The 23,741-nt window shown below is 40.9% G+C and overlaps 1 protein-coding gene across 3 annotated transcripts in view; it reads right to left on the bottom strand.

Annotated features, from left to right (window-relative positions):
- The window catches only part of CHRNA1 (cholinergic receptor nicotinic alpha 1 subunit), a 38,662-nt gene extending 15,913 nt beyond the window's left edge, over positions 1 to 22,749 (bottom strand). For all 3 annotated transcript variants that reach the window (XM_058190219.1, XM_058190210.1, XM_058190227.1), the window contains exons 1-8: positions 22,550 to 22,749; positions 12,907 to 13,052; positions 10,390 to 10,434; positions 8,612 to 8,721; positions 7,675 to 7,870; positions 5,071 to 5,308; positions 3,979 to 4,202; positions 2,216 to 2,455 (exon numbers count right to left, since the gene is read on the bottom strand). In XM_058190219.1, coding sequence (XP_058046202.1) covers positions 2,216 to 2,455; positions 3,979 to 4,202; positions 5,071 to 5,308; positions 7,675 to 7,870; positions 8,612 to 8,721; positions 10,390 to 10,434; positions 12,907 to 13,052; positions 22,550 to 22,592 — 1,242 coding nt within the window. In that variant the 5' untranslated portion in view covers positions 22,593 to 22,749. The remainder of the gene's footprint in view (positions 1 to 2,215; positions 2,456 to 3,978; positions 4,203 to 5,070; positions 5,309 to 7,674; positions 7,871 to 8,611; positions 8,722 to 10,389; positions 10,435 to 12,906; positions 13,053 to 22,549) is intronic.
- Positions 22,750 to 23,741: the final 992 nt, after the last annotated feature.

The following is a 23,741-nucleotide window of genomic DNA, read 5'->3' as shown; positions in this document are numbered from 1 at the left end:
CACCTCTGAAATAATCCCTTGCTGAAGCCCCAGCTCCTGCCACACCCATGAGAGATGCCCATAATAGATAAGGCCAAGAAACCCTCTAAAAGGCACACAGCCAAGTCATCCAGTAAAGGGTTGGATTCTGTACCCAAACTTTGTGGATATGCAATACAAATCACTTATCTACACCACCGCCACCACCCCATTCCCCTTCAGAATCAGCCATATTATGCAAAGTGTTGGAAAAAAGAAACAAATAACATGCACAGGAAATTAAAGAGAAGAGTTAAGAAAGAAGGAAAGGAATATAATTAACTCTGGTGTACATCAACACTATTCACTATACTGTAATTTCCTTTCTATTCTTGCAAATAATTTTTTCACCAAGTCCATATGCTGGTTCTAGGAATGTGCAAAACTCACCAGTTCAGGAATCCAGCAAGTTTGTGATCCCAGAATTTTCTGTTTCGCTTCTGAATTGCGCTAAACTTCAGACTGTGAAGTTTAAAAATTGTGCTACTTCAGACCATGCAGTTTGGCACTATCCAAAAATAAATTCCCCTAACTAAAAGCAGATTGCTCTGGACCAGTAAGTATTACATGTTCCTAACTGAATTTAAACATTACATTCACATATAATTTAATACAATATATACATTGCTTTGTATTCCTATTCTCTATACACATTGCTTTGCTTTTTGAGGATTACAACTTTCTTGGTCTTCCCTGTCCTCTTGCCATATTCATTTTTTTCTTTTTTTTTAGGCACTAACATTTATAGAAGTCAATTCCACTCTTCAACATATGGTCCTTTCATCATCTTCTCAATTCCTTTTCATCCTGAATGATTTTATCTCTTTCATTTTTAAGTTCACTCACCTTGCTGGAGGCTCCTAATTTAGCCTTTTTTCCCCGTACTTCAAAAAAAAAACACAATTTAGAATGAAACTAAAATGATAGAATGCTGAAAGGAATATTTTAATTATGTGTATAAGATGGATAATAATATGTTGAATTTGTTAAAAGCTTTTCCTCCCTGGTATTTCCAAAACCAATTTTAATTCCGATCAAAATTGTTCTATATTTTTTAATCTTAACCTTTTCTTGCTCTCTTGAACTGTATACTTTGCAACTATTTTTTCTCTATAAATTATACATAGTCTTCCTCTTGATGTAGTGCAATTTCTCTTGATATAGACCTAGTGTAACTCCACACTTTTCTGTGGAACTTCATAGCGTAAGTCTTTACTGTCTGACCAAAGCAACTTCCACAACCTTTATGAATCTATGAATACATTTATTCTTAAATTAAAACAGATATTTTAAAAGCAGATATATACCCAAATTCTTGGACCTATAAGTAATCCAATCATTTTTCTTTATGCTTTCATCTTGTTCCTATTCATTTATTTGTGTTACCTAATGTCATATTTTCCTTCTTATTTTCATTCACTGAGAAAGTTGCACAATGTTTTTCAAATATTGAAAAATACCTCTGCTTTTTCCATTGTATAACATGCAACTTTCACCAGTTTATGGATTTCTTCTTTGATATACACCCATAACTATCCAGATGACCTCCGTTCATACTTTCTGATGTGTGTTTTAATCAATTTGTTTCTATTATGTGTATTTATCAATGTCACTGCACAAGATTTGTTCTCCGTCATGCAGCTGTTTCTTTCTCTTAATTTCACAAATATAAAAGACCGTTTTATTCTTTTCTTCATTGTCTTCATGCTCTTTACCATGTAGTTCTTATCAAGTTGCAATTTTCCATATGCCATAGTTATCAACTGATGAAACAAACTTATCAATACAGGTAGTCCCTCGACTTACAACAGTTGGGAAAACCCAATTCACTTAACAACCGTGTTACTAACTTAACAACTGCAGTGATTCCCTTAACAACTGTGGCAAGTCATAAAATGAGGCAAAACTCCCTTAACAAATGTTTCACTTAGCAACAGAAATTTTGGGCTCAATTGTGGTCGTAAGATGAGGACTACTTGTATTTACCTACATCATCCATCAGGAATGAAATTCACCTGAGAAAGCTCAAAAAAAAAAGTATTGTCTACTTTGTGGTTCAGAATATTTTGAGGTTTTAAATATTCCCAGAGCTGTCTGTCTGTGTCTCTTTCTCTCTGATACACACACACGCACACGTGCAAACACACGCACAAAAGTAATGATTTCAAAGGATTCACATTGGATTATTAATTCTTACATTATTGGATTCTTGATCTGATTTCATTGACTCGGCAATGTATTTGATGCCTTCAATTGCACTTTTAACATCTGGATTTTTAGTAAGCGATGTCTGGAAAGTCATAGCCGCAGGTTCTTGTTTCCCTGAGATTTCGGAGATATCTATGTCCTCAGTGAAAATCCTGTTCTCCTGCTTATTTTTGGATGGACGTTTCATTGTTGAGAAAAACATAATTTTTGGAATTGTTTCAATAAATATCTGAAATAAATAGATACTGATTAGAGAATTTAAGCAAATTACTATATGCCACTTCTCTTAATCTCAAAAAAAAAAAAAGATTACAGTACTATTTGACACTGGGATGCTAACTGGGACTCAAGGAAGCAACTAGAAGTATATCAGAATAATTCACGTTACCCACTCTTGCTTACTTGTTTAATGATTATTAAATGTTCAACTACTGCTTAGGATGGGAAGTTAGAATTACATGGACTTTTATCAATTTTTAGAGCAAATACTGGTTTTATTATAGTTATTGGCATATTGAATGGGGTTGGCCATGAAGTCTCAGTTGCTAAAAGTGAAATCGGTTGTCTTCCTTGTAACTATATATATATATATATATATATATATATATATATATATATATATATATATATATATATGTAGGTCTTTGGTTGTTCGGGTTTTCTCCCATGTAAAATTGGAAGTGTCTTGGCGACGTTTCGACGATGATGGAGTTGATGTTTGCAAATTGGTCAGCTGTTTCGTAGCATCCTGTGTGGGTGTGGTCCTAGCTGTGTGCCCATTAGTCTTAACGACCTGGGTAATAGTCCTAGTTGTGTGCCCATTAGTCTTAACGAGCTGGGTAATGGGCTGTGCTGCAACATCCTGAGCTCTAGTGCTATGACATCAACTCCATCAACCAATCAAGATGTAACAACACAGCCAACCAATCCGCTTACAGCAACAAGCCAGCACTCCACATCTCCCCACCAGTATTTATAGAGATGGCAGCTCCGACCACGCTTTGTTCGCACAAACACGAAGCTGAAAGCACCAGCCTGAAGATGACGAGTGGGACCTCATCAAAACGTCGCCTAGATACTTTCAACCTTAAACGGGAAAAGAGCCAAATACGCCAAGACCTACATACCTATACCCGTGAAAACCTACGAACACCACACACACACACACACACACACACACACACACACAATTGTTTAAAATTAATTAAAATGGAAAAATAAAAATAAAATGGAAAAAGAGAAATGCAAACAGTATTAACAAAATAATACAACACTTTTGAGTTAGCCACTCAAAAGAAGAAGAAGTAGACAAGAAAAAAAGAAGGGGTTATTTGACTTATATATAAAATAAATTAAAGTTAAAATATAAAATAAATTTAAATTTAACTTAATTGCTTGAAAATCTTCTTTATCGGCCTTTCAGTTCAAACACTGACTTAACAACAAGTCATTGCTACAAGAGCTTTATAGAGTTAGATGCTTCTAAGTAGTAGTATCTTTCTGCATATGCTTCTCTGGAGCTATTGGAGCTAGGATGTATATATATATTGCCTCTGATAAAAAGAGATAATATAGAGCTATCTTGTCTAGGATCCATTGAGAGCTTATTTTATTGATCTCTTCTTAAAGGTGTCCATCACCTCAATTGTCTCACTAAGGACTGTTGTTTGGGTTATGTACTGAATGGAGATATACTTCCTTTTATTTATCCCAATCTCCTGTCCTAAGCTTGAAAAATGTAGGCCATCTTACCTTCCTCACCCACTGTGGCATAGTGTGGGTACTGGGTGAGCGATGGTGGGTATTGATCACTATGACAGTGATGATGATAGAAGCTATGACAAACACCATGGTGAACAACATGTATTTGCCAATCAAGGGAACAGCACTGGAAGTTGAAGGAATTAGTTCCACAATGACGAGAAGAAACACAGTCAAAGAAAGCAGGACAGAGATGCTCAGAGTCATTTTCTCCCCTGGGATAAATTAGGAGGAAATAGTAAATTGAAGGGACTAGCAAACAAAATAGAAGGAAGTGCAATTGGTGATTCACGAGAAGCCTGGTAAGAATTATTGTATTAAATTTGGGTAGCTACTACAATGTAGTGATTCAACCCTACTATAATGTATTCTAGACTCTTGTTCTATTCTATTCTAGTTCCTTACTGCCTGATTTAATCAACATGACCAATACCATTTGAGGACCCATAATCCAGGGCACCAATTGATTCCCAAGATCTATGAAGGGGATTGTGTGAGAAACCCACATCCTTAAGAGGAGCAAGCCACTCTGACATCCATCATCCAGCCATTAGATCCACACAGATAAGGCACGAAAATTATGTTCTGCCATTTTCTCTCTTTCCCCTGTCCCCCTTCCTGATTTTGTAGCATGTTTCCTAGGATGCCAAATCCTATATGCCTTTTAGCTGCAAAGGGAAAGCAACTAATTTTACTGAATTCTCAAAATGCTTCCTAACATCATTCCAAGTGAATTTTTGTTTTCAAAAGGCATGCACAGACATATATGCCAAAATAGCTTTGCTGATGTACATAAAGGTAAGGTAAAGGTTCCCCTCGCACATACGTGCTAATCGTTGCCGACTCTAGGGGGCGATGCTCATCTCCGTTTCAAAGCTGAAGAGCCAGCGCTGTCCGAAGACGTCTCCGTGGTCATGTGGCCGGCATGACTCAACGCCAAAGGCGCACGGATGTACATAGGCAAACCCAATCTCTTTGGCTTTAAAACTGTTAAAAGTTCACCTTTAAAGCAGAATAACTCAGGGTAATGAAAGGGTTTTGCTTCTGCTGGAGAGATGCAATCTGATATATATATGCACATACCTGAGTCTGTAGGGAGATAAAATACTAATCCAGTCAAGAATGAGAAGAGAAGGCAAGGAATGATGACGTTGACAATGAAGTAGAGAGGCAAACGCAACAATACAAAGTGATAGGTGATATCAAGGTACGGCGTTTTAGGGCAACAAGAATAGGTCACCGAGTGCTTCCAACCTCGGTAATCTTTCATTGTCCATTCTCCACTCGGCATGTAGTTACTCAAGTCTGGACGGTCACTTTCCTGAAACGGGAAATGCTTCCTTCTAATGAATGAAATAACGAAGTCTTGTGATTATTCCATACTAGATATTCAATATTGCAACTTGACATTTAATGCTTAGCCTGGGTTTAACCTCACTTGGAAGAATTTCATGGCAGGATTAAGACATTTCTGTCTTACAGGTATTGTTGTGACCCAGGCCCAAGTAGGTAGTAGGAAACTCAGTTAGTGTAAAAACAAACAAACTTTATTCAAACATTTGAGAATTACTTCATTCCCAGCGTAGTTTAACTAAATTAAAGCAACACAATTCCTCAGTCTTATCACCAACCTTGGTCCAATTAGACAAACTACCAAAGGCCTTTCTTGGCAAAAGTTCAGAAGACACCAATACAAAATAAATGCGACAAGACAAAGCTATCAACATTGTTTTCCAGCAAAAAGCCCAAACACAGTTGCTGGTCTGTTTTAAGCCAATCATCTCTTGGCCCTACTCCCGAGTTGTCCTCTTTGCTTGAGCTATTCTTGCCTTCTGGCGGCTCTTCTTGTGCGTGCATTAGGAACGGGCTCCTCCCGTTCCTTTGCCTCACTACTATCAGTCTCTGGAGGCTCTGGAGTCCACACCTCACTCCCCGATGGCCTTGGCCCCACCTCAGCCTCCAACGCAGAGCCCTCATTCAGGCCTTCCCCAGCCTCCAGGACTGGCCCACACTCTTCCTCAGCCTCATTGCTGTCTTGCCAGTTCCGCAAGCTGCTGGTGGACCACAACACTTATGACCAGTCACTTAGCAGCTGTTTGACGTTACAATGGACTTTTTATAATGCTTTTTTTTTGGAAAACTGGCCCATAGCAAACTACTGGTTCACTTAACAACCACAGTGTTCACTTAGTGATCAATGCTAAAATGGTTGCAAAATTAAGTCAGTCATATGGGTGACCTGGTTTACCACTGTCATGGCTTATGATCATGATGGGAAGCTCCATTATGTTGGGAACTATCTATATTTATGTCTGTACAAATCAATCATGCTGGAGTGATCAGCAGAAAAAAGAGAAGGGGATGCCCTAGTAGATGCTGGCTGGATACTGGGATGACCATGGTGGATCTGAAGAAGACAGTGCAAGACAAAAAAACATGGAGATGCTGTTCCATAAAGTGGCCGAAGAGCGGACATGACTGAATGGCTGATGAGGATGACGACATAGAAATGGAAAGGTTAAGAGGCCCCTAACTTTAAAAACTGGAGCAAATAGAAATAGAATTTATCATTCCTTCCTTAACTCTCAAAACAGCCAGCCAGGTGTAAACAAATTTTAAAATGAGTTCCTCTGGAAGAGAATTTGGTGTTGGTGGTTTCAGCAAGTCATGATGGAATTAAATCAAGAATATGCAAAGCTTAACCAGCGTTGTTCTTCAAACCCAAATAGAACTCAATCCAAACTCTAGTTAAAAAGTCTTTGGAAGGGTTGGGTTTGCATATGCTTTTTTAAAAAATGTGTAACTTAGTTGAGGTTACCTAATTACACCAAGCAGTCTTAGAAAAGAGAAGATGGCTTTCTTCAAAGAAATCAGGTGCCACGCTTTTGAAGACTAAATAGTCCTTGCCAATCTTTTACATTTTTAAAAAATAGCATGGCATGGGTCTCTGTAGGATTCTAATCTGTAGGATTCTAATCTGTAGGATTCGGATTTTTCCGAAAAAAATCTGCCAGATCGCAAAACTACAGGAGAATGAAGTTTAGGGACCTTGTTCATCTGTAAGGTTAGTGCATCCGGATACATTCAGTATTTCTCAGCATTTTTCTACAATTGCATTTTTGTTGCACATATGGGAGAGGTGAAGATTTCCTTTTGCTTTAAGCATTTTCTAGCCATTAATAAAACATTAGAAAAATGATCTGACAATTAAGTCCCATGATATTATTCAAAATTTCAAACCGATAAGCTACATTCCATTACATCGCTGCATAGTGCTAAAGAAAGGAAGGAAGGAAGGAGAGGGGAGGGGAGGGAAGAGAAAGGAAAAGAAAGGAAAAGAAAGGAAAAGAAAGGAAAAGAAAGGAAAAGAAAAGAAATTTTACTCATATATAATAATATGAAAATGACTAAAGGTACTAGCTACTCAAGAGAGTCAGTTTGGTGTAGTGGTGTAAATATCAGATTAGAAACTGGGAGATTGTGAGTTCTAGTCCCACTTTAGAATAAAGCTAGCTGGGTGACCCTGGGCCAGACACTCTCTCTCAGCCCTAGGAAGAAAGCTAGAGCAAACTAATTCTGAAAAACCTTGCCAAGGAAACTGCAGGGCCTAGTCCAGACGGTTGCCAGGAGTCAAGACTGACTTGAAAACAGAACGAACCAAAAACAGCTACCTAACTGAAAGCTTACCGGGTAGATGGCAACCACACTGCCATCGTAAGTCCATGTTCCCAGCTTCATACTGCAGTTTTGCTCATCAAAGGGGAAATGGGTGACTATAATTTCACAGTAGCTGTTGAAGATGGCTGGTGGAGTCCATGTAATATGTCCTGTATAGTTCAGAAGAACTTTGGTGAACTGGTCAATAGCAAAAATTCCATCTGCACTAAAAAGAGAGAGAGAAAAAACAGTCATAGGAGTAGCATACAATTTTAATACACTGGCTATTCATTTTGTTGCGTACAATGTTATCATTGATTTGGAAACTTCCTGTTTTTGGTGCCTTTCTTTTAAAATAATGTACTCTGCAAACTCCATTTGGTACAAAAATGATTGCATTTTTAAAAAAATTTAAAAGTATAAGAAAGTCTGTATAGCTAAGAAATAAATCTTTTATTCTCCGTGTTAAATTAAATTAAAAGGGTTTTTTTTCCAATTTAAAAAAAAACACCTTTCATTTGAAAAAAGTTTGATACTATCTTTTGCAGGTTAAACTGAATGTTTGTGATAGCCGATCATGGATGATTTTGAATAAAATAGCACTTCTCACCTTTTCCCCCAAATAGTCTTGCTTTAAGAATATGATAGGCAATATAGAAAGTCCAGCGTCATCTAACCTGGCACTGATTTTTAACTTTATTATAACTCTTTTACATTATACTTCCTGTTTCGTATGATGTTCTTGCCACTGGGGGCAGCCATCCCCCTTTTTGGCTGAAGCTAATTGTAGCATCTGCAGGGTATTTCCAGATGCATCAAAGCAGGGAGAATGGTTCCCCCAAGGAAGCCTTTATTTCAGAGGTCACACTCTTGCAGAAGCTGGTTGTGTAGTCTGAATGTCTCTCTCTGTGCTCTCATTATGGGACTGTGCCTCAGAATTAATGTGTGGATCAAATGCATTACATACTTGTTATACAAAACTAAATCTGGACGCCATATTTCCTCCGAGGAGATGTGGATTTGCTTCACACCACCATAGTCTGCTGGATTCCATTTCAAATTTACATCTGTCCATTGCTGGGGATGGGGAGGGGAGAGAGAATTTCAGAGAATTTATAAAGTCTCATTATAAGTTTAACAAAGAACAATTGTTTTATTCATTAAACGTAAGTTATAGAACGAGCAAAAGCAAAATGGCTATGCTTGGTTAAAGAATGTGTTTCTCCTTATGTCATAAAACGATTATCAGTTTATGTATCATGTTTTCCCCAAAATAAGACCCTGTCTTGTATTTTTTTTTGAACCCTGAAATAAGCACTTGGCCTTATTGCCATGCACTGAAAAGTCTGATTGGGTTTATTGTCAGGGGATGTCTTATTTTGGGGGAAACAGGGTATATATATTCATATACATACAGTATATACATACACATACATATAAATATACATAGACATATACAACTGTGTTCTTATCATTACTTATTATAAATTGATTATGTTTTAATTTACATACTTTAACATACTTAGCTACTTAATCATATTTATGTAGGGTAAGGAACTTAATGATGATGTGGTCTGTATGAAAGGCCTACACCTGTGATGGTGAACCTATGGCACGTGTACCACAGCTGGCAGGCAGAGCCCTCTCTGCAGGCACGCAAGCCTTCGCCCAGCTCAGCTCCACCGCGCATGCGTGCCTCCGGCCAGCCAGCTGATTTTCAGGATGCATGGGGGGCAGGGGGCATGCAGGAGACACATGCATGCACAGGGGGTGGGGGTCACGCATGCATGTGCAAGGGTTGGTGGGGGGCGCCGGGGGCACGAGGGGCACAGCGCACCCCCATGGCCTTTTTTCGGTCCAGTAGGCTGCAGGGATGCCTGCTAGGCCCAAAATGGTGGGAGGGTGTGTGTGGCGTACCCTCCCCATGGCCCATTTTTGGGCCCAGGAGGCTGCAGGGAGGCCTGCTAGGCCCAAAACAGGAGGCTGGGGATCACGTGCACATGCATGGAGGGTGGGGGGACATGGGGGGGCACATGCGCAGGCCCAGGGGGCATGGGGAGCATGGGGGGTTGTGCACACATGCACAGGGGGGCACATTGCATTATGGGTGCCAGCACCCACACATGCTTTTGGCACACAATGGGGAAAAGGTTAGCCATCACTGACCTACACTTTGTTTTCAGAAATATGATACTTAAGTTGGAAAATAGGGAACTATACTTTGAAACCATTGGCTGCATTCCAGCTCTCCAGGGGCATTGTGGGAACTTTTCTTGGAGGTTCCCCCACCCCCCAGCTAGATCCAGCTCATTTGCATCCTTTTAAAAGGCTTTTGTCAAATGTATTATGGAAACAGAAGGAGGAGGAAGAGCTACTTCTGGAAATCCAACTCAGTTCTGACTGGTGCTTAGAATAAGCTGTCTGATGGGTTTATCTCAACCAGATGCTAAGAATATGTCCCACAACAAATAGGCATTTAGGGAAAAAAAGTGCTGAGATCAGGTTTGGTTTTCTAAAATCCAATTATCAAAATCCACAGCACCGCTGCTGTGACAAACTTTGTAAAATCCTTTAATTGTGCCTCTCTTTAGTTGTAACCCACAAGAATATTGCAAAGGAATTCAACCCCTTGGAAAAGGGAGCTCTAATCCAAAAGCATTCCTTGAACAGGGGAACAAGGCTGATCAAAACGCACCTTTGGGCATCAAACACAACGTGCTGGTTTATAAATCACGGCGTTATTACCTGTTTCAGACGCACATTGGTGCTTACTATTTGATTTACTTCATCCTTAGGAGAGAGAAAAAAAAGACAAGGTTAACAGAAGACAACTTGTTTGCAATAATCGCTGTTGAGATTATTGGTTAAAAACCTTGGCTGTTTTTCCTTTCTTTTCTTTCTCTCCAAGCACTGATTTCCCACTGTCAAAATGCAGACTGTTAACTATTTGAGTAGGGAATCCTATCCATGGGATGCAGGTAGCACACAAAACCACGCCTCCTCTGGTCTGCAGAAAAACTTTTTTCCACAGAACCAGTCCCGGTGTTGTGACCCAGGCCCAAGTAAGTAGTAGGAAACTCAGGCAGTGAAAAAACAACAAACTTTATTCGAACAGCTAAGAATTACTTCATTCCCAGCGCAGTTTAACTAAATTAAAGCAAATTCCTCCCAACACAATTCCTCAGTCCTATCACCAACCTTGGTCCAATTAGGCAAACTGTCAAAGGTCTTTCTTGGCAAACGTTCAGAAGTCACCGAAACAAAAATAAATGCAAGAAGACGAAGCTATCAACCTTGTTTTCCGGCAAAGCTCAAACGCCATTGCTGGTCTGTTTTAAGCCTTGAGGGGGGCGGGCAATCATCTCTTGGCCCTACTCCTGAGTTGTCCTCTTTGCTTGAGCTGCTCTTGCCTTCTGGCAGCTTTTCTCATACATGCATTAGGAACAGGCTCCTTCCGTTCCTCTGCCTCACTACTATTGGTCTCTGGAGGCTCTGGAGTCTGCACCTCACTCCCCGATGGCCCTGGCCCCACCTCAGCCTCATTGCTGTCCGACTCCGTTGCCAGCTCCACAGGCTGCTGGCGGACCACAACACCCAGGTGCTCCAAAGGTTGGGGTCCCCTGGCCTAAACAACCCCTTCCAATTCTGTAATTCAAGTTATTATTAAAAGCTTCAAGCTCCTATATCTAAAAGTGTGCCTCTGCCCATGCCAGTCTGCCCAAATCCGCCTATCTCCTGTTGTGGCTTTCTTTCATGTATGTTCCTGACTCCTGGGGATCACTTTTCTGGCAAGGGCCACATTTTCTTAGGTGGAAACTGTAAGTTGTTCTGTAACACCTAGAAGTCAGGGTTGACACAAGCTAATATAATTTTGTATATTATTGTTTTAATCTGGCTGTACACCACCCTGAGTCCTTCGGGAGAAGGGCGGTATAAAAATCTAAATAAACTATAAACTATAACTATAACTATCTGTGGTGATTAAAGAAGACGGCCTTGAAGAATAGCGGGAATATCCACCACAAAGGCAAGGATCAGAGAGACAAAATTTAGGACAACAAAGTGGTTTGTGAAAACACCACGGAAAGACATCCAAATGTTTCAGGATTCTGTAACTACAGCTGTTCTATTAAAAATTGCTTTAGATCTACATGGCGTCTCTTACTTATCTACTTATAGGGCTGAATTATCAGTGGGCTAGATCAGGGGTCTCCAATCTTGGCAGCCTGGCGGACTTCAACTCCCAGAATTCCCCAGCCAGCAAAGCTAGATGACCAATCTATTGGATACTGTGATCACATGATATTGCAATTTACTACCGCATTGCTTAGCAACAGAAATTCTGGCTTCAATTGCCATCGTAAACCAAGAAGTAAATGCACATGGAAGTGAAGGTGTAGGTTTAATTATGAAAGAAGAAAGAATGTATATGAAAAGATAAAGATTTATGGGATTGAGATTGTTGGTGGTGAGAATGGAAGAATGAATTAATTCGTTCAGTTATTTATTTATTTATTAAATTTGCTTGCCGCCCATCTCACCACAAGGTAACTAATTATTTGATTAATTAATTCATTAAGCAAATGCCCCACCAAAAGAATGGGAATACTGATAATAATGATAACAACATGTTAAGAGCTGTTGTGGCGCAGTGGTTAGAATGCAGTATTGCAGGTTAAATCCACCCACTGAATGGAGTCCGATCCTGACAGGATCAAGACTGACTCAGCCTTCCATTCTTCTGAGGTTGGCAAAACGAGGACCCAGAGGCTGCTGTAAAGCACCATGGAACAACATGTAAGTCTAAGTTATAGTGACCAGACGTCCCGCTTTTGGCGGGACAGTCCCGCTTTTTAATAATTTGTCCCACGTCCCGCGGCAATTCCAAAAAATCCGGATTTTTTTTTGTTTCATTCCCATTCTGAAAATGGGAGGCGGCAACACAAGAGGAGGAGGTGGAGAAGGGGGAGTGGCGGAGAAGGGGGCACGAGAGGGAGGAGAGACGCCGCTTGACTTCACCCGAGAGGAAGAGAAGAGCAGAGAGGAGAGCCGAGGAGAGCCAAGCCTGCCTGGAAGAGCCGAGAGGAAAGCCGAGCCTGCCTGGAAGAGCGGAGAAGCAGCAGCTGCTCTCCTCCTTCAGGCAGGTGGCGCATGCGCAGCCCCCCCTCTCCCCCCTCCCCCGTCAATGGTGTCCGGCTTTGCCATCGCTGAAATCTGGTCACTTTAGTCTAAGTGCTATTGCTATTAACACTTTTACCATACCACATTGATCAGCTGGATAAGTTGCAGTCCCACAATGACTTCCACAGCATGACTATGGTTGCTTACTGGACGCATAATTTTGCTGTAGTTGTCGAATAAATCTTTAACCAGGCGGCTTTCATGACTGGAACCATGGACCAGAATAGCTGCAAGACAATATAAGTAAAACAAGCAACATTTGTAAAACGGTGACAAAACATTGTGAAAGGCTGAGCGGATATCAAGTGTTTGGAGCTGAGCTGGGTGTTTGGCATCTGAGGGAGAAGTCAGAATGACTGCTCATTTCCTTAGGCTTTCCAGGATGATCTCTGATTCTTTCCTGGGTTGCAGACATAATATTGGGATGTAATCAGGGGTGAAATTCAGCAGGTTCTGACAGGTTCTGGAGAACTGGTAGCGGAAATTTTGAGTAGTTTGGAGAACTGGCAAATTCCACCTCTGGCTGGCCCCAGAATGGGGTGGGAATGGAGATTTTGCAGTATCCTTCCCGTGCCACACCCACTAAGCCACACCACGCCCACCAAGCCAAGCCCACAGAACCGGTAGTAAAAAAATTTGAATTCCATCATTGGGTGTAATCCTTCTATTGTTTAAATTTTCCAAGAATGCTTTTGGATTATATGCAGAACTCAAAAACATTTGCAAAATCAGATTGATGGTCTTTTTTCATTGCAATATGCTTGCTTTCAATTTTTTAAAACTACACTAATGTTAAAAAAACAACAACCGAACCAACAAATAAAGTTGGGAGATGGTAAATGAAGTCTGCTTGACAAACTCTTGCATTCCAGGCCTGCAGTATTGAGCCAATAGTGGAGTTTTAATCAGTGCTGATTTCTCCACTATAGTCACATGAAGGAGTATTTATTCAGTCGTTCATTTACAAGGTTTAGAGGTCACCCAACTGTAAAATTACTTCAGGGCAGCTTATTCTAAAAATAGAAAACAATAGAAGAATAACATTAGAAAGTAATTTCAGGCATTCAGACAAACACCCTCAAACACATAGCTACATATTGTAAGCATAACCAACTGACCTTCACCAACACTTTACTACTCAAAAGGCTGGGGAAACAATCAAGTTTTTAAAGACTTGCGAAACATGATGAGATATCGTTCCAGACTATTTTCCAGACTTGGTAACCGCTGGTCTGGTAATAACTAGTCGTTCGTCAACCAACTGACTTATCTTCTATTTTTTTAGTTGTCCGTTTCATCTCATAGATTTTGGCCATCGAAATAGACCAGGTTCTGACAGCAGTTCCCAGCATATTTTGCTGACTAAGGCATAGAGAATGGTGCTTCTTGTCTTCTCTTTGAAGAACCTGATTGAATTGGTAGATGATGGCTTGTCATTCTCTTCCAACATCTGGAGAATCTGGGTTTTACCCTTGATCATAGGAGATCACCTGAAGAATTCTAGAGAAATTGCCCTGGGATCTATCATTGGCCCCTCAAGGAGTTGCTATTCTCAGTGTAAATAAAATGCCTCAATCCTGTGGTTGGAACTGAGAAATTAAATGATGGTTAATTACACCCAAATGTTAATCATCACTGAAGAAATGCCTTGGCCACCAGACATCCCTTCAACTGGATCCTCTCGCAAGCAATTTGATATGGTTAAAACTAGAACGACTTCTACAATGAATAAAAATAGTTTTCTTATTTTGGGTCACATCTTTAAAGAAGAAAATGGCTATTATTAAAGTTCTAGGCAGTGAAGGTAACAAAGATCCATTGATAAAAGCCAGCTCCCCTTTCTTCTGTTGCTTATACTTTTGGTTCATGCAAATCTAACATTTGATATTTGGAGACCCTCAGCATAAAGGAAGCCAAAATGACAGCAGCTGTTAGAAGAGGAAACCCAGACTCAATAAAACTGAGAGGGATTGCAAAAACCACAGGTTATCAGATTATTAACCCCAAGGCTGTCCTCTCCACTTGCATGGAGAATTTAAGATGAAGTTAAGAGAACAACTGACTGCAGAGTGATTTAGTTTTCAATGGATTGCATATGTGCAATTAAGAGAAAGTTTTAATATAGTTAAAAAGTTAATAGGCTATATAAGAAGGAATTTGAGGCTAAACTCCTGCATGTACATGTGTGCAATTTTTTGCAGAAAATTTTCTGCAATGCACATGTAGATTTTCTGCAATTTTCTGCAGAAATGATAAACATGATTACTAATATGTATAAATTTTGTTGAGATTTGAAATTGAATAACAAGTTAAAATGCATGATAAAATGGGCTGGGAACTTTGATTATAATATACAGATGGATCAATGGGAAAGAACGTTATCATTTAAGAGAGAATTACTATAAAATGATGTAAAATTGGTATATGATACCAGAGAAATGAGGTAAGTTGTAAAAAGGTGCTTCAAGTCAATGCTGAAAATTTGAAAAACTCGAAGGGACATTTTTCTCAGCAAGCTGAGTTGTGAAAAAGCAAAAACGTATTGGATATACCATAAATACATATTGTCAGGGTTCCAAGTACCAAGTACCCATAGGCAGATGAATTTCTCAAAGAATATCTTTATTAAATATATGACGTTGGCACGAATCTGGTGAAAAACGACTTTGAAGGTTCCTACGGTTTTCACCTAATTAAAAATAAACGTTTTTTCCTCAACCCCAAACAATCAGTCACATGGTCCAATCAAGGCATTGTCTGGTGGCCTGGTGTCATCACTCCTCCTTTCTCTGCCCAGGTGTGAGAACATCCTTGGTTCTCAAGAGAAAGTATTTTATTTTGACTACACAACTCCAGCTATCTCTAATCCCTCCTCCCTATTCCTCAGCTCCAATGTGGTAGCACTGAAGCTCCAAGATGGCTTTGGCCAGGTCAGCTTCAGGGTTAACACATGTGATGATACAAAGAATTTTAAAGATAAATATTCAGATGAAACCCGAACTTATTGGCACTTATGGATGGTCAATCCTTTAAAAAGGCTCACAGGATACTGGTTTTGTATATGGCAAGACTATTTGATACACAACGGTGGATAAATATTGTAACACCCACAATGGAGCATTGGATTGTGACGATTGCAGAATGTGGAGAAAGGGCAAAATTGATCAAGGATAAAACAATAAGAACCCTTTATAGACTGGAAACCGTTTAAGACCTTTTCCTGGAAACGGGGGAAAAAATAACATGGGGATTTCTGAATTTGCTAATTAAAAAGGATTTTTAAAAGGCTGATTAAAAAATATGGGCTAGAAGGGATCTTTGTACTGTAATCTTAGAGAGGGAGGAGAGATACTAAGTGTGTTTGTAACTGCTGTAAAAAAGATCAAAAGTCATTTTTTAATTTTCTTTTTTTAATCTGTATTGTTTTTCCACACTTTTCTTTTTTCTTTTTCTTAACTTCTTTACATAAAAAACATAAAAATTTTCAGTATTCTTCATGCTAAAAATTCAAGCAATAGCTGGTCTATTATTGTTTTATCTGATATATTGACATTTAATTCTCCAGTGAAAAACTACTTTCCTTCGGAGAAAGGTTAGTATCACATTATTTCATTGATAGTTTTAAAGAGTCATGGCATTGGAGAATTAGAGAATCAAAACTTCTTTATTATTATTCCAAAGGACAAGGTGAAAACAACAATAGAGTATAAATCAGACTCCACAGAAAGGACTCACCTTGAGTGGATTACATTAGCAAGCACTAGTGCCCTCTACTGGCCTGAATGTATTACAAGCACATTTCTTCATAATGCAGAATTGAAATTTGAATACTTGGGTTGAAAGATTCAGATTGCTCATAAAATTCAAATGGATCTTATCAATGCTATGACATCAACAGCAATGACATCAACACATATTCTAAGTTATAATTCTTTAAAAGATCTCTCAAATTAAAAAAATGTATTGGTGTTGTTGTTCAAGCATACTAAACAAATCCATTTTTCAATGAAGCAGAAAATAGCACCCTTATCAAGGAATTACCAAGCAGAAACTACATCTTCACCAATGCTGGTCTATGATTATAATAAAAATTGATTGATTGATTGATTGACACCCTCACCAACATAGGCAGGGCAAGCTATTGTATATAAACAGAGACCAAACCCCAATCCCTTCTACCACTGATGATGTCACCTAGTTTGGTAATGAAACAGCTTCAAGCAAACAACCAAGTTCAGAGAGCACCAACCAAGGTCTCCCTATCCATATTTTTTTAAAAAACAAAAGCAACTATTTCACATTGTACCTAAGGAATAATGGATAAGAGCAACATTATAAATATGTGCCCAATATCTATACAGTTCTTATTTAGACAGCCCAATTTTTCAGTGGGGATTATTATCTGTTAATTATGTATGAAGTTGCAGTGAAATTTACACCTTTCTTAATGAGTGGTTAATGTCTCTCTGTGTGCAATCTTTTGCATAAACTAATTTCATGAAGAGAGTCATCATTTATAGGTTCTTATGTGATTTTAAATGAAGCTACTTTTCCGGGTTCACACACATTATGTTCAGTAATGGTTTGTTAACCCTTGTCCATTGAATACTTCACAATCATTTTGGCTGATAAAAACAGAACAAATCACAGCTTACCCAAATCCGTGAATCAAATCTAAAAAGGAAATCATATTAATAGGTGTGTCTGCTACTTTAAAGGATATAGAGATAGCAACAACTTTTAGCAAAATGACAGCAAGGTTCTTAAATAAGCTCACCGTGTCCAGGAGATAGAATGACTTACCGTATATACTCGAATATAAGCCGATCCGAGTATAAGCCGAAGTCCCCAATTTTACCCCAAAAACTGGGGTAAACTGGGGACTCGAGTATAAGCCGAGGGAGGGAAATGAGGCACCTACCGGTTGAAACCTCCTCCCTCAGCTGAGAAGGCTGGCGGCTCCCCGCCCGCCTCTCACTGCACCGGCAGGGCTTCCAGCGCCGTCCGGTAAAATGTGAAAAAAGAAAAAAAAACTCGAGTATAAGCCGTATATACTCGAGTATAAGCCGAGGGGCTTAAAAAAAAACAAAACTCGAGTATAAGCCGTATAGACCCGAGTATAAGCCGAGGGGACGTTTTTCAGCACAAAAAACGTGCTGAAAAACTCGGCTTATACTCGAGTATATACGGTAATTAGAAAATATTAATATTCCCTATAGGAAATGACCATAGTGTTCATTCAGAATAAGTATCTTCTTTTCTGAAATATTTTTATTTTTATTGATCACATTTGTATACCGCCCTATCTCCCGAGGGACTCAGGGCGGTTAACAGGCATATAAAAAGAACATATAAATACAGATTAAAACACTGATAAAAAACTTATTCTAACCAGCCTGATTACCAAAACCAATTAAAATCAATATAAAATTTAAAATTTCAAAAATTTAAAAATCTAAAAAACCTAGTCCAGTCCTGCGCACCTAAATAAGTGTGTTTTAAGCTCACGACGGAAGGTTCTAAGGTCCGAGAGTTGGCGAAGTCCTGGGGAGCTCATTCCAGAGGCGGAGCCCCACAGAGAAGGCCCTTCCTGGGCGTCGCCAGGCAGCACTGCCTAGCTGACGGCACCCTGAGAGTCCCTCTCTGTGAGGCGCAGGTCGGTGAGAGGTATTCGGTAGCAGAAGGCGGTCCGTAAATAGCCCGGCCCTATGCCATGGGCGCTTTAAAGGTGGTCACCAACACCTTGAAGCGCACCGAAGGCCACAGGTAGCCAGTGCAGTCTGCGCAGGATAGGTGTCACCGGGAGCCACGAGGCTCCTTCTATCACCAGCAGCCGCATTCTGGACTAACTGCAGTCTCCGGATGCCCTTCAAGGGAGCCCCATGTAGAAACATTGCAGTAATCCAGGCGAGGCGTCACGAGGCGTGGTGACCGTGCATAGGGCATCCCGGTCCAGAAAGGCGCAACTGGCGTACCAGGCGAACCTGGTAAAAGCTCTCCTGGAGGCGGCCGCCAAATGATCTTCAAAGGACAGCCGTTCGTCCAGGAGGACGCCAAGTTACGCACCCTCTCCGTCGGGGCCAATGACTCGCCCCAACAGTCAGCAGCGGTTGCAGCTGACTGTACCGGGATGCCGGCATCCACAGCCACTCTGTCTTGGAGGGATTGAGCTTGAGCCTGTTTCTCCCCATCCAGACCCGCTCCGCTTCCAGACACCGGGACAGCACTTCAATAGCTTCATTGGGGTGGCCGGTGTGGAAAAATACAGCTGGGTGTCATCAGCGTACAGCTGGTACCTCACACGAAGCCACTGATGATCTCACCCAGCGGCTTCATATAGATGTTGAACAAAGGCGAGAGAATCGGCCCTGCGGCACCCACAAGTGAGGCGCCTCGGGCCGACCTCTGCCCCCGTCAACACCGTCTGCGACCGATCGGAGAGATAGGAGGAGAACCACCGATAAGCGGTGCCTCCCACTCCCAATCCCTCCAACCGGCGCAGCAGGATACCATAGTCGATGGTATCAAAAGCCGCTGAGAGGTCTAATAGGACCAGGGCAGAGGAACACCCCCTATCCCTGGCCCTCCAGAGATCATCCACCAACGCGACCAAAGCCGTCTCCGTGCTGTAACCGGGCCGGAAACCGGACTGGAACGGGTCTAGATAGACAGTTTCATCCAGGTGTAAGGAAACTGATATGCCACCATACTCTCTACAACCTTCGCATGAGCGGGTTGGAGACCGGACGATAATTACCTAAAACAGCTGGGTCCAAGGCAGGCTTCTTGAGGAGGGTCTCACCACCGCCTCTTTCAAGGCGGCCGGAAGACTCCTCCACCAAGGAAGCGCTCGTAATTGCCTGGAGCCAGCCTCGTGTCACCTCCTGGGTGGCCAGCACCAGCCAGGAGGGCACGGGTCCAGTAAACATGTGGTGGCATTCAACCTACCCAACAACCTGTCCATGTCCTCGGGAGCCACAGGGTCAAACTCATCCCATAAAATATCACCAAGACCACCCTCGGACGCCTCCCCTGGGCCACTGCAATTTTGGTCCAAACCGTCCCGAAGCTGAACGATTTTATCGTATAGATAACCGTTAAACTCCTCAGCACGTCCCTGCAACGGGTCATCCCGCTCCCCCTGATGAAGGAGGGCGAGTCACCGAAACAGGGCGGCTGGGCGGTTATCTGCCGGCGCAATGAGGGAGGCGTAGCAACGCCTCGCTTCCCTCAGTGCCACTAGGTAAGTCCTAGTATAGGACTTCACTAGTGTCCGATCAGCCTCGGGCGGCTGGACCTCCAAGAACTCTCAGGCGTCTTCTCCGGCGCTTCATCCCCCTCAGCTCCTCGGAGAACCAAGGAGCCGTTTGGGACCTGCGCCGGGTCAGAGGCCGCAAAGGCACGACACGATCTAAGGCCCCCGCCGCGGCCCGTTCCCAGGCCGCAACCAGTTCCTCAGCCGTGTCGTGAGCCAGACCCTCAGGAAATGGCCCAAGCTCCGTCCGGAACCTCTCAGGGTCCATCAGGCGCCTGGGACGGAACCAGCGTACTGGCTCCGTCTCCCTGCGGTGTTGAGTGGCGGTCAGAAAGTCCAGGCGAAGAAGAGAGTGATCTGACCATGACAGAGGTTCAATAACTATTTCCTTCAAATCCAGATCTCTCAGCCACTGACCAGAGATAAAAATCAGATCCAGAGTGCCACCCCCAATGTGAGTAGGGCCATCAACTACTTGAGTCAGGTCCAAGGCCGTCATGGAAGCCGTGAACTCCCGAGCAGCTGTCGATGACGAGCCGGAAGATGGCAAGTTAAAGTCCCCCATGACTAGAAGTCTAGAATTACGCTTGTAATTGTGTATTTTACTTCAGCTGCCTTTTATTTGATCAACATAACATAACATAACATAACATAACATAACATAACATAACATAACATAACATAACATAACATAACATAACATAACATAACATAACATAACATAACATAACATAACATAACATAACATAACATAACATAACAACAGAGTTGGAAGGGACCTTGGAGGCCTTCTAGTCCAACCCCCTGCCTAGGCAGGAACCCTACACCATCTCAGTCAGATGGTTATCCAACATTTTCTTAAAAATTTCCAGTGTTGGAGCATTCACAACTTCTGCAGGCAAGTCGTTCCACTTATTAATTGTGGTGATGAGCTCACTTTGAAATTTTCAAACTTATGAGTACAAATGGCATTCAAAAGATGTTGGTCCAAAGAATCACTAAATATAAGCTTCTGAAGACTCGTAACATTTTACGTGGTTATTGATGTTACTTGGGTACATCTTTTTACTTTTAGTTTTTATGCAATATAGGGTTGGTGACTGAAACAAAATTTGAATAATAGGAGAATAAGCTGCCATCCAATAATCTCAGAAGCACAAAAAGGAGAAATCTGGTTTTCCAAATCTACTGCTATTCATTTCCATCTTCACTGTCATCAAGGGAAGGACACTAAATAAAACAAATAATGTGCAAAAGAGAAATGCTCTTTCCTTTTTTAAAAAAATAAATAATCTGCTTTAGATTCTTTTGACTATAGGATTGGAATGTTTTACCTACAAAAGGCCCTGGAAACAAAGTTGAATAACATTTTGAGGGGGAAAAACGGCCCTATGCAAGGATCAATAAAGGATTCTGAAGAACATTTTAAAAAGATTAAAAACAATCAACTAGAAATAAAACTATTAGACTGATCCAGAGTAAATTCCTTGCAAAGCTATAGCGAAATTAAACCTACAATTGAAAGAAGTGCAGAACAAAATCTGATCTTTAAGTAAGGCTGGTCATCTGTCTAAGATACACTGGATCCTAATTCCAGCCTCCAGCTCTTTGAAAAATCTCTTTAACAGATTGTGGATCTCTTCAACAGCATGCAGTCTGGTGACAAAGGAAGGATTCCCTGCAAATTAGGTGGGGAGGGTAGCTTTGGTGTGAGGAACTTTCAGTGAAGTAAAAGAAAAGCTTTGACAGTCTGTCAATTAAAAAAAAGAATAAATCTAAAATTACTATTGAAGAAATACCGTGTTTCCCCCAAAATAAGACATCCCCTGATAATAAGTCCGATCGCGCTCTTTTCAATGCATGGCAATAAGGCCAAGCGCTTATTTCAGGGTTCAAGAAAATATAAGACAGGGTCTTATTTTTGGGGAAACGTGGTACTTTTATTAAAGTTAATGGGATGGAAGGTGTAAAACAATGTCCATGATGTCTTCAAAAGGCAAGCAAGTTTAAAATTCCAAGTTCTATTGTTGGCATTATAATATCTGGTTGCTTCCAGGCAGAATGAATGGAATCCTTGTGGGTCACAAGTTAAAGGACAGAGGCAGGTACAGTCAAAAGGAAAACAAAGAGGAAACAAAAGTAGGTTTCTTTCCTCATATAACCTATTTGTAGCCCTGTAAGTCGGGACATAATTAAGGCCTATATAAGGCAGACAAAGACGAAAATTCTCCTCTTTCCTTTTATCTATTATTTATCTATTGGGTATGAATCACTAAGATTATAACACAGCAAAGGGAAAATAAATGCTGACCTGTGCTCTAGCTCTCTTATGCATATACATTCAAATACACACAAACATGCACACTTCCCTAGGAATGTTTTTCTCTCTCTGTCTGCTCTTTCCATAGGAGCTGCTGTACCAAAGAACCAAGTTGGACTAAAATTATGCAACCGATTGAAATGATTTACCTGCTCCAAAGAGTAGAAAGATGAATAAACAGTAAGTGTCCATCACTTTTCCTCTTTGTTATAAACACTTGGACATCCAACGTGTTCAAGATCCCCGTTGAAATAAAACTTTGCCTTTTTTTCTTTTCTTTTTTTTAAACAAGGGTGATTGGAAACAGGACCACGGAGCTATTGTTTCACAACACCTGCTTTTGCGGACGGGCAGCTGAAAGCCAGCATGCCAACTGGAAGGAGGTTCAGTCTATTTTTAACAAGCCAACAGGAAGAGTCTATTTTTGACAAGCTTAAACTCAAGACAGTTTTTGTCTAAGTTGCACATCCCATGGGTATGTGTATCATTATTTTTTTTAAAAGCTTTCAATCGTTCCAATACTCCTGGTGCATTGGTCTTGCAGTAAATGACATTAATTTCACCAAACTTTCCTTTTATAATGGCTTGTTAGCTGTTAGCTAGGTTCCTTTGAAACAGATCCATGTAAACATTTGGGCATATCCTAACTCTTGTCACATGGCCAGTCTAGCCATCTACTAAAACTCAACTCCTCCCACATTATGAAGAATGACTGATTGATCTGTTGATCTGCCTGTTTGAAGGGGCAGGAACATCGCTGAGGAACTGACCAATCTCTTTCTTTAGCTTGCCATGTATGCTGGAAATAAAGGTAAAGATTTCCCCTATCCAGTAGTGTCTAGTGACTCTAGGAGGCGGTGTTCATGTCTGTTTCTTAGCCAAGGGAGCCAAAATTGTCTGAAGGCATTTCCAGATTCATGTGGCCAGCATGACATCACGCTGCAGCAAGGAGCATGTGGCGAAACACGGAACACTGTACTTTCCTTCCAAAGTGGTATCTATTTATCTACTCACATTTGCATGCTTTTGAACTGCTAAGTGGCAGGAGTTGGAGCAAGAACAGGAACTGGCTGTTGTGTAGTGCTCAGGTCTCGAACCTGGGTTGTCAAAGCTCACAAGCTCAGCTTCTTAACTGCTGAGCCATCGCACTGTTTAGTGACAACCCACAACAATGGCTAGATAGAGGTCAGCATCTGGCACTGCAAACCACATGCCCTTATAGTTTTCTTCTAGCTCAAGAACTGGTAAAATGTGGGTAAAGAGCCTGAAAGAAAATTTGAAATATAGATGTTGAAAACTGAAAGAATCTTTTATGCATGAAGATGGAATGACATAGTAATT

The sequence above is a fragment of the Ahaetulla prasina genome, chromosome 1 (assembly GCF_028640845.1).
Source record: "Ahaetulla prasina isolate Xishuangbanna chromosome 1, ASM2864084v1, whole genome shotgun sequence".
Lineage (NCBI taxonomy): Eukaryota > Metazoa > Chordata > Lepidosauria > Squamata > Colubridae > Ahaetulla > Ahaetulla prasina.
Note: the sequence above shows the minus strand (reverse complement) of the source record. Positions and strands in the feature narration are given on the sequence as shown.